This window comes from Oncorhynchus masou, chromosome 24 (genome assembly GCF_036934945.1).
Source record: "Oncorhynchus masou masou isolate Uvic2021 chromosome 24, UVic_Omas_1.1, whole genome shotgun sequence".
NCBI lineage: Eukaryota > Metazoa > Chordata > Actinopteri > Salmoniformes > Salmonidae > Oncorhynchus > Oncorhynchus masou.
This window is the reverse complement of record NC_088235.1, coordinates 57120007-57131933: the sequence shown is the minus strand read 5'-3', so window position 1 is coordinate 57131933 and position 11927 is coordinate 57120007. Positions and strand designations below refer to the sequence as shown.

At 38.5% G+C, this 11927-nt stretch overlaps 1 protein-coding gene across 1 annotated transcript; it reads right to left on the bottom strand.

Annotated features, from left to right (window-relative positions):
- Positions 1–1990: 1990 nt before the first annotated feature.
- Positions 1991–11381, bottom strand: LOC135511644 (ventral anterior homeobox 1-like). The gene is made up of 3 exons (XM_064933127.1): positions 11165–11381; positions 9005–9192; positions 1991–4113 (listed from the first exon to the last, which is right to left on the bottom strand). The coding sequence occupies exons 1-3, from the start codon at positions 11379–11381 to the stop codon at positions 3592–3594; spliced, it is 927 nt and encodes a 308-aa protein (XP_064789199.1). The 3' UTR covers positions 1991–3591.
- Between the last annotated feature and the right edge of the window lie 546 nt (positions 11382–11927).

Below are 11927 nucleotides of genomic sequence, written 5' to 3'. Positions count from 1 at the left end.
TCTGACATTGTTTTAGAGAATTTGGCAGTACGTCCAACCGACCTCAGAACTGCTGACCGTGTATGTGTTGATGAACGATTTGCTGATGTCAACGTTGTGAACAGAAAGCCCCATGGTGGCGGTGTGATAATGGTATGGGCAGTCAAAAGCTATGGACAACGAACACAATTGCATTTTCTCGATTTGAATGCACAGAGATACCATGCGTTCCTGAGACCCATTGTTGAGCCATTCATCCACCACCATCACCTCATGTTTCCGCATGATAATGCACAGCCCCATGTCGTAAGGATCTGTACACAATTCCTGGAAACTGAAAATGTCCCAGTTCTTCCATGGCCTGCATACTCACCAGCCATGTCACCTATTGATCATGTTTGGGATGCTCTGTATCAACATGTACGACAGCATGTTCCAGTTCCCACCAATATCCAGCAACTTCGTAACAGCCATGGAAGAGGAGTGGGACAAAATTCTACAGGCCACAATCAACAGCCTGATCAACTCTATGCAAAAGAGATGTGTTGCGCTGCATAAGGCAAATGGTGGTCACAGCAGATACTGACTGGTTTTCTGATCCACGCCCCTACCTTTTTTTAAGGTATCTGTGACCAACAGATATGAAATCCATAGATTAGGGCCTAATGAATCTATTTCAATTGACTGATTTCCTTATATGAACTCTAACTCATTCAAATCCAAAAAACTGTTACATGTTGCGTTTACATTTTTGTTCAGTGTAAATGTCCAAAGTGGAACCAGAACTTCCGCCATATTGGATTATTTCCTCTTCATTTATGAATCACTGGTAGAAATTCCATGTAATTTTGTATCCATGCTCTTTGTACTGGTCCATATTTCAATTGTTGATTTGACAAAAGAGGCCCATAGAATTTTTGAATTTTTGAATATATGACAGTTTGACACCAGTGTGCCAAGTGCAACTTAATGAACTTAGCTAACACTAATACATTTCTTATATTTCTTATACAATCATATTTTTTATGTCATTTCCATTGACTCAAACATTAAGCTGTACGACACACAGTTGTACACTTTGATAGACATATAGTAGGGTAGAGTGGTAGCCATTCCAGGAGCATTATGCCATTAATCCACATGGTGGGCTGTGTGCTTATTTGTTTGGAAACCCTGTATGACCTTTATTGTTGTGATCATCACATTCATCCCCATTTTTTTTGTGCTCAGACTTCCATGGTTTTGACCACTGCAACTGCTTTTTCAAGAGACAATTCCCCCTCCTTGTGTGACATTTTTTTTGTGCTTTGAATGGTTTAGCTCAATTCTTTTCATAGGCCAGAGTGGGATTTTTTCCTATTCCATAGAAAACACTACTATTGAAAAGGCCTCCAAGGGTTCTTAAGTACAGACATTGCAAAGGTCATTTTCGCTGCATAGCTTGGCTTCCAGACAAAGTTTTTCCAGTGTCCATTTTGACAGTCCTATACAGTAACTCTCTTAAATAACAGTTGTCATTTTTCAACGAAGCCCATCTAGTGCCGAAACTTTATAGAGGTGAGTCAAACCATATTTTCAATATCACTTCCCTCGCCTCCTTCGCTGCCTCAATCACATTTATGAATGTGTATTCATTTTCCCATGAGCTCGAGGTTATGGTTAGGGTTTATGTCAGGGTTAGAGTAAGATAGCAAACAAAAACACTCCCCTCAAACACGCATGCTACTATTTAACACGTTATTATTTATTTATTTATTTTTACCCTTATTTAACTAGGCAAGTCAGTTTAAGAACAAATTCTTATTTTCATTGACGGCCTAGGAACAGTGGGTTAACTGCCTTGTTCAGGGGCAGAACGACAGATTTTTACCTTGTCAGCACGGAGATTTGATCTTGCAACCTTTCAGTTGCTACCTAGAATAATACAGACAAAGGTCCTCTCCATAGGGCATAACACTTCATTTGAATACAATTTTTTTTAAAGTAAACTGCTATTTGAACTCATTGTCAATGAAGGTACAACATGGCCTTTTTTTAATAATTTAAACTGGATTATCATCATGATGAATGTATGAAAGAAAATAAACAACACACGTGGCTTTTTTGGTAGGCATATATACTGTATATAATATGTATCCACACTCTTACCACACATGTCACAAAGTTCAAGTTATTTCACAACAACAGCACCAAAGAGCTTTGATTGATTTATCACCTCCTCCCTTACATTCATTCATTAATTCATTCATAATTTGTCAGATATACATACTAATCATCTATTAATTACGGACATTAATAATTTACAATAAAATAACAATTTTAGGTACAATTCTCATTTTTCTTTCTTTTGTACTACAGTAATTTCACTCACCTCATGCTCCTTTCCTACTAAACCTCCCGCCATGGTGACTGATCTTAAAACATTTCACACGGGAAAAAGTCTTAAAAGATTGCAAAACCTTCTGCACTGTTTTCAATCATGTAGCATCAAGTTCAATTCTGTATATCCAACTATGCAAGCTGCTTACTGTAGTTCAAAAGCTTTTCCAGAACCCTTTCCTCCGTCCTCCCTTTGCCCAACCCCACACTTCCAAGCTTTTCTCCAACTCTTACATGGAAATCTGGACTACCACTCCAGTATTCTTAAAATCACAGACGAAAAAGTGGAATACTGCAGCTTTAAGACATAAAAGTCACAAATGTAGACTGTGTTTAAAATCATATTGGGAAAACCCTCACAAACCCATTTATAAAACAACTAACACAGAACAATTGAACTATCATACTGTATGACAACATTTTTCTTTAGTTTGTTTTGGCCCAAACATAAAAACAAATACAAACTGGTATAAAATACTGTTATTGTAGTTTCATATTGCAAAACATCTGCATATGTAAATGCATTTGTATGTTAAATGCCTGTGTTCCTCATGAGTATCTGCAAATGGAAAAAGAGACCTGTGATATTTCCGTAAACTGAAATGTCATGTTTGACAATGGCCGGACTCCAAGTACACCATGCCGTCCTGAACTGACAGTCTGTCACCTGAACTCCGCAAGCTGTAATGCTTGATAACTCCCTACTTTGAAACACTGTGACTCTGTCTAACCAAAACAATCAAATAATAAAACACAAAATCAAAATGATACCATCATGTTACACCCATGGCCAATCACTGAAAAGCTTTGTGTGTAATGTGCCAATTACCTCCAGCAGCTAAACATGTGTGATGTGTTACCAAAACATAAACAGACTCATTTTTGTGGCTCTTTTTGTGATTACTATTGCGGCAAAATAAACGTGAGAAAATGTGGCAAAAAAAATGCAATGCTGCCCTTTTGCAATCTCATGGATATTTGTTTCTCTGAGTACTTGTATTGAAATTCACAACATGGAGATGAAACTTTAATTTAGTGCAAAAGCTTAAAAACAATCACCCTGTTCTTATAAGAATGAAATGTATGTCTTTGTTTTCCTCCCTCCGAGAGGCATCAGATGCTCAATTGGATTCACATGAACGACAACCACAACACAAACAGGACAGAAGAGGGTGAAACAAACAAAACCAAGGTAATAAAAAGCAAGGAGAGCAATGAAAAGAATCAAAAACATCATTCGAAAACGTTTTTGTCCATACTCTCCTTGCCATTGGTCCGTGAGTAAGGTTCAAAAGCAGAAGAGCTCAGGTAGCGGGCAGACAGTTCCTGTAGGTTCCCGGCCATAGAAAGCGGGTTGGAGGACATGCGGGTGGCCACGCTTCCCAGCAGAGAGGGCATGGGGAAGCTGAACAGGCCATGAGCTGATGGGGAGCTCTGGAGGCCCGCTACCGTCCCTGAACTGGTCACTATGGGCAGAGGGGGACTGCCCCCGGCCGTCCCTGAGCTGGCACCACTGCTGCTGCTTCCATTGCTAGCCATGCCCATGGAGGGCCCTCGCAGGGCGACACTCAAGGTGCCGTTGCCACAGTGCTGCAGGAGCCCCGGCAGACCTGGCGGCGTGAGGAGCCGGCCCTGCTCTAGGAGTCTTAATACACTGCAGGTGGCTGCCGTCTCCGACACCACCGAGCGCAGCTCTGAATCTTTGCCCTGGTCCTTCTTCTGCTTTGTGCGTCGGTTCTGGAACCAAACTTTAACCTTGAAGGAGGACACAAAACCAAATTCAGACAGAAAATAAGCATTAGAGACCTTAAGCAAAATAGGGCCTATTTTCCAAATGAACATACTTTGTATATTTTATCATCTCTGTAGGCATTTATTGTAACACCAATGTTTTCAGAAAATGACAATGATTTGGATTGTTGTGAATAATTCCGAATTCCCCTGTGGTCTCAGTATAGGTCACACTTTGATGGCCACATGATTTGAATTGTGATAGTAATAAAATTGGTAGCATGATCAGGGAATGAGACCAGGGGGCCCAGTTACCACCCCTTGACAGATTTAGTAGCTAATTTACAGAAATACGGATGAAATCACAACCTAATGCCATATAAATATTTATGTATCAATGTTACATTAATGGATGTTATCAGAGTCACACATAATTTGTATTTTTTTATAGTAGGTATGAGCATACACAACACAGTACTTTGTTTGTGGTCTAAACTTGAACTAAACTTTCCGTAAAGAAAAATATGTCACGGGAGGCACGAATAACTCAATAACATATTTTTCTCCTGGTAAAATGCAGAATGTAAGATAAAGTAGTAAGAAATGAATCACATGTATTTCCATGACCTTTAAAATCTTTAATATATTAAATAATTCATGAACTAAAGGACATGAAAGCAACTAAAGCAGGGTCAGATAGTAATGAGTATAAGGGCCGGCCCTAGCCTTTTGGGGGCCCTAGGCAAGATTTGGTTTGGGGGCCCTTGCTGGAAAACTTGTTAGTGGACCCGCTCTATAATAATAATACAAATAATAATACGTTGGTGAGAAAAAAAACTTATTAATATATTTTTGTTAATTTCCTGCAATTCTACATATTTTGCCATGGGGTGTAGAGAAAGTGTTGCAGTTGCCATGGAGTGGCGAAAACATTTAGCAATTTTATAACAAATTTCATGCAATTTTACTAATTTTGCCATGGAGTGGAGATACATGTTTCCTATTTTAAAGCTACTTTCCTGCAATTCTACACATTTTGCCATGATTTATGCCATTAATGATATCTGAGTGAGTAAGACTTACAAAATCAATGGGGGCCCCTTGGAGGTCAGGGCCCCGGAGCACATGCCTTGCATGGCCTGCATGCCTTGTCGGTATTTTTACCATAATTACTTCAAGTTTAAATTTAAAAAATTCTAAGTTAGCTGACATGGCTATATTGAGTGACTGGCAGTGACTGACATAACAATTAAAAACTGCACAACCAAATTTCAAAATTCCACCTTGTGTATTCTACTATTCTAACTCTCAACAGTATATTGAGCAACGGATTGAGTTGAGACCCTGAACGCCTATGCCGCTTATGCCCGGGCCGGCCCTGATGAGTTTATATGTATGTATGTGTCTGAAGTATAACAAGGTCTGAGGTATAACAAAGTAAAGTGTGTATGACAGATTAACATGGCTATTGTATCAAGTAGATAATCAAGTAGATAAATTAGTCAAGTAAATACAAAGTAAAGTAAACACGTTTCTATTCCACGTTTGATAGGTCTATTTTTATTGTTGAATGACTATCTTTTCCCATTTGGGTTTTATAAATATACATTTTATGTAATAAATTCCTTTAAAAAATGATAACAGGAGTTTGTATTTTTTTGCATTTCTTCATGTTTTTCCCCACCTCTGTCAAGTCTGTGGCAATCAAATCTGATTGCTTTCATATGTACCATAATTAGGGTGAATGTGTCTCAATCAATGAGCCTCCAGCTACAGTACCTCAAACGGCAGCTACTTCAATCACATCTGAATAGTATGTTTTCCCTCATGTTGTTGTAGATAAACAACTCAGTAAATTCACAAGGTTAGTGGGTTAATCGCAAATCTATTTTACACACTGTAAGTAAGGAATTACATTATGATAACCATAACAATTGGTGAACATCTTTTATCTGAGAGGATACATTTTCAACAACGTCCAACGAGGGGCTCTAAAGCCAACAACCCAAACAAAGGTGATTAGGTGTGCACACTTCATCAAATGGCTGTCCTTTCTTAATGTAACACCCCAAGAGTGTCTCGGAACAAAAATTGTATTTCATGATGCCGTCATTAGAGCCCACTTCATCAATGCATGAACGAAACATTTGAAGATTTAAAGTAATAGCATGGCTGCGTGGAACATTTAATGTTGCATGTGAAAAGACGTTAAGAAATTCAAGCCTATTGTCCTCCCCGTGAATGGGGACCAAACAGCTGCGTGAAGTCTAAAGTACCATTATTCTCTATTGAAAACCACCAAAGAATTCTGAATTCAATGTGTGCTGACATGGTTAACCACATGTACTGTATACTGTAGCTACATACAAAATAAAAGCATCAAATGTATGGGTCATAAAAAATGTATTTAACTTTTTTTAATGTATGTATATGCTAGATCATTTTGAATATTTATTGTGATGATCAGAAATGTGTGAGAGAAACATGTGACTATATTGTAACTCACAGAAAATACCTGAGCAAAATGCTCCAGTCCAACATCTGTCCAAAGTCAAGCTAGTTTAGGCCCGATTCAAGCATTCATAAGCGCAAATACAGTTCACCGACAGTGTATGCAGCGTGACCTTTCCCTGACCTCATAGCAAAGGCCTGTGGACTAGAAAACTGAAAATATGGCTAACTTGGCAATAGAATTGACTGAGATTGCATAGTATACTAAGCGAAATACAACAAAATATATTTTATTTGAGTTTTGATCATTACCTTACAATAGTATTGCTTGAGCTATGTGATCAGTGAAACAGTTTTCCACATTTTTTATTATCTTCTAAATGATTTTAGTTAGAAACAATTAACTAACCAGTATGCTAAATAAAATGTCAGCTGGGTTATAGTAACAATTAAATAGATTGTATTGGAATGGGATGGGATATGACAACAAGTATGATGACAATATGGAAAGCAACATTTTTCACATTTGAGATAAGATTTGAAAATACCTAAGGGTCGTTCCACGAGTCCCTTTTATGTCCTTGTGTCATTGTGCGTAGATTTTGACAAAAACACAACATTTAACAGTTGTATTACATACCTTTGTATATATAGTGTATGTGGACACCCCTACAAACTAGTGGATTCGGCTATTTCAGCCACACCCGTCGCTGACAGGTGTATAAAATCAAGCATACAGCCATTTGTCTCCATAGACAAACATTGGCAGTAGACTGGCCTTACTGAAGAGCTCAGTGACTTTCAACGTGGAACTGTCATTGTATGCCACATTTCCAACAAGTCAGATCATCAAATTCCTGCCCTGCTAGAGCTTCACTGGTCAAATGTAAGTACTCTTAATGTGAAGTGGAAACGTCTAGGAGCAACAACGGTTCAGTCACGTAGTGGTAGGTCACACAAGTCACAGAACGGGACCTCAGAGTGCTAAAGCGTGTAGCGCATAAAAATAATCTGTCCTCGGTTTCAACACTCACTACCGAGTTCCAAACTGCCTCTGGAAGCAACGTCAGCACAAGAACTGGTCGTCGGGAGCTTCATGAAATAGGCTTGTGTGCGGCTGCTCAGCCATGGAAACCTAAGTTCACAGTGCACAATGCCAAGCATCAGTAGGAGTGCTGTAAAGCCAATGCATTCTCTGGAGTGATGAATCACGCTTCACCATCTGGCAGTCCGACAAACTAATCTGGGTTTGGCTGATGCCAGGAGATGCTACCTACCCGAATGCATAGTGCCAACAGTAAAGTTTGGTGGAGGAGGAATACTAGTCTGGGGCTGTTTTTCATGGTTTGGGCTAAGCCCCTTAGTTCCACTGAATGTAAATTATAATACTGCAAGATACATTGACTTCCTAAACGATTCCGGGCTTCCAACTTTGTGGCAATAGTTTGGGGAAGGCCCTTTCCTGTTTCAGCATGACAATGCCCCAGTGCGCAAAGCGAGGTCCATACAGAAATAGTTTGTCGAGATCGGTGTGGAAGAACTTGACTGGCCTGCACAGAGACTTGACCTCAAACCCATCGAATACATTTTGGGTTGAATTGGAACACTGACTGAGAGCCAAGCCTAATCGCCCAACATCAGTGCCCAACCTCACTAATGTTGTTATGGCTGAATGTAAGCAAGTTCCCGCAGAATTCTGATGTTCCAACATCTAGTGGATAGCCTTCTCAGAAGAGTGGAGGCTGTTATAGCAGTAAAGGGGGGACCAACTCCATATTATTAATGCCCATGATTTTGGAATGAGATGTTCGACAAGCAGGTGTCCACATACTGTTGGTCACGGAGTGTACATCTACACTCTAACTAAATGTAACCATATTCCAATAATAGTGATTTTATTTTTAAAAACATTGAACTTCTAATTGTCAAATCATAGTGTTAAAGCAGGTGAGCTGGTTCTACTCTTTTAGGCAATATTCTGGCGTTTTGTTGCGGAAAACTGAGCCTGTCAAGCATGACACGGCAACTATGCTACCCATAGATAGATAGGCTAGAAGTTTTTTTTAAAGTTCAATTTTTTTTGTTACACATTCATTAAATTGCCCCTCCCTGTTGCAAACAACAAGCTTCCATGCTCCCTGTCACAATGGGAGATACGGCTGATTTAAGATTAAACTGTTAACCCTGTTATGGTATTGAACACTAACAATTTAACCTCTTGAGATGGGAAACCGTGTGTCTCATGAAGTTGAGCATGTGTTTTTTATGACAGAATGTTCAAATTAGGTGAAATAAATCATTATTATTGACAAAATTACACTACCCAAAAGGCACTTCATTGAACAATCCGATAACATATTATCTATGATGGCACAGAACATAGATGTAGTATTGCACTTGCCATTTTTATTTACTTGTGGTCAGAGGGGAAAAAGGCACATATATTGTGTATTGCTTGGATTACCTGAGTTTCAGAAAGATTTAGCTGGCGGGCCAGCTCTGTTCGTTCCCTCCCAACCACATACTGGCACCTCTGGAACTCCATCTCCAGACGATAGAGTTGCTCTGCGGTGAAAGAGGTCCGGGTTCGTTTGGGACGGTCCAAATCCAGTCCCTTTGGCAGAATGATTTCTCGTATAGACCCTTTGGCATCTACAACAAGGAACAAGTGACCATTGAAGCTTTATCAATGATAGCTATTTTCAATTTTAAAAACACTTGTGGGTCATCGGGTAGCCTAGTGGTTAGAGAGTTTGAATCCTCGGTCTGTCGGGAAGTGAGCTGGCCACCAGAGGGTTGCTGGTATGAAATCCTTGATGCCATTACCTGCCTTTAAGCAAGGCACTTAACAGCCCCCCTGCACCTCTCCAAATACCTGTGTATGTGTGTCTTTTGGAGGGTTGGGTTAAAAGTGGAAGTCAGATTTTTGACCAATAAAGTGATCTCTTAGTCTGAACTTAATCACATCAGAATGACCATTCATCCTTTTTGTAATATCTGTATGCCTACTGTTGTCCATGAAATTGATGATTGTCTTCAATGAAAGACTTAGGTCTTGAGGATCTCTGTACATCTCCATTTAATTACATTACACAATCCAATATGTTTTGATAACTAAGAATGTCTGCAAAATGGAAAAATGAACCATCCAGGTACGTACATGAATATGGTGCAATATTTATATGAATGCATACAATGCACAATATCAATCACAGTTCTACGCATTACTTCAGTTGATACACTGACATTTTCCCAACCAACTACTGTACTTTGCAGACTAACTACGGGTAACCTAAAGTGCACTAAAACCAGTTTAAAAAAAGAACCGTCTTTAATTAATTTGAAAAGTGCCGTTTACAAAAGAAAGTTGATTGAAAAAAAGAAGAAGAATAAAACATCTACAAAATACAGCGATACTATCCATTTATTTCATTGTGATAATTTACTTTTACCAACTAATTTACTGTAGTAATACTTTAAATGACCATATTTTATCATGTCAATCAGAACTCTCTCCTAAAATGAGTCAACTAACCTCAAACGTGTTTTTTCCTCTAGGTTTCTACAATCCAAATTGAATGTGTACAGTAGTTAAAAAGTTGTACTTTTTGTCATGTGAATGGAAAATAATTCAAGGATATACATTTAAATCATTTGATTTGATAATAATTCCATAGCTGTATTAGCTTTTATTGACTTAATAGAAAAGAGAGAAAATATAGTAGGAAAAGGTTATTTCTCAATGAACTTAAATGTATTATTACTTTTTATAGTTTTTATATAGTATTATTATTTCTCTCATCATCTAAAAGCAGCAAAAGATAACCTAAAAGTATGACCATTTATCTTTGAATGTAGTTTTCATTTAGTTGTTAAATTATTTCTATACCAATTAGCAAGGATTATTCCTATTTTTTAAACAGTCTCTGTTTAACCAACTGGTTAAACAGAGTAGATAAATGATGTGTGTTTATTCTGCGGCAATTTACACCTGAGGCCAGACGACACTCATAACAATTAACACATTTATTTGTATTAACTACATATGAAATAGCTTGAATCAAAGATGATATAAGCAAATACATTTTACGTCCATTAGTACTGTCATTCAACATCTGTATCTGAATAAGACAGCGAACACCTATGTATCATATTCTTTTAAGCTTCTCTGAATATTGTTTTCAAATACAAAGTGTTTTTCAAAAGGAGAAATTGTATAGTATATAGCAGCGTAAAATGCATTCTTAATTTAGAAACCAAATGTATTTAGAAACCTGAAATAAAGGTTTGCAATGATTCTTTAAGTTCTTCTATAATTCAATTTCAGAAGAAACACAATTGTTGTGAATCATTTTTGACACAAGGAGCATGTCACAAGGAGCATGTCACAAGTGTTACAGAAGTCATGAAAATATGGACATACAAAAGTGCTCAAAATGTATGTTTTTATTTACTCTTTTATAATTGTATTTACTCCTAATTCAGAATGTTTTTTTGAATAATTCAGCATATCTCACATAGCAAATTATCTTATTTCTTCCTGTGGGTACATATTAAGTAAAGCAATGAGTAAATAGACCCAATACGCTACAGCATTAGATCATATGAGTAGAAATCCTCTCACCTCTGACAAGTATTCTCCGGCAGTAGTCTGGGTCCCCCGTGCTCGCTCGGTTCTTCTCACAGTTTTCCACCATCCCAGATGGTGAGAAGGACTCGTGCTGATTCTTTAGGAAGGTTTTGGAAAGGTTTCCCTGGGAATCCTTGCTGTCTTTCCCATCCTTTAGTCCGTTCTTCAGCCCCATCCCCGGTTCTGTCTCCTGGTTGTATCTGACCTCCATAATCACTTATCCTCTCCGATATTTCTTTCCTCCCCCACTTTCTTTCCTTTGTCAGATGAAAAAAGGGATTGCAGAGAGTATTGCGTGTTGTGTTGTCTCAACAGTGTGGCTTTGTTTTAAAACAGCACCTTTTAGACCAGAGAGTCACCTACCTAATGATTTGCCTCACCCGCCAAGGTGCCCTATTTTCATTGTCCAACTCACTTGCCCAATGATCATGGACTTATCACTGAAACTTAAAAGCGATTTAATGCCACCTCGCCTTGTTACATACACATCAGGCTGATAGATGATCTCCAAAAAATCAGAGCGATGGATCGACATACGCTCGCTGTTTCAATTGATTACGGTAATTTTGCTGCTTCCACATTTGCATTGCCTCATGAATACACTAAATTGTTTGGGAAATATATCAGGTCCTAATAGAGGGGTTCGCTCACTCCGTCCTCATCTGTCAGCCAGCTCTCAGTCAGGGAATCAAGAGAAATGATTGGTCTCGCTTTGCAAAATAGCCTCCCTGAGCACACAGACACAATCACAGGGGTA

What these genes read in the sequence shown, in the direction of transcription:
- LOC135511644 (XM_064933127.1), bottom strand. Translation starts at nt 11,381, where the DNA reads ATGGAGGTCAGATACAACCAGGAGACAGAACCGGGGATGGGGCTGAAG. An exon ending in CCGGAGAATACTTGTCAGAG is followed by an intron (nt 9,193 to 11,164) that starts GTGAGAGGATTT and finishes TCCTTGTTGTAG; the next exon opens with ATGCCAAAGGGTCTATACGA. An exon ending in TAAATCTTTCTGAAACTCAG is followed by an intron (nt 4,114 to 9,004) that starts GTAATCCAAGCA and finishes TCCTCCTTCAAG; the next exon opens with GTTAAAGTTTGGTTCCAGAA.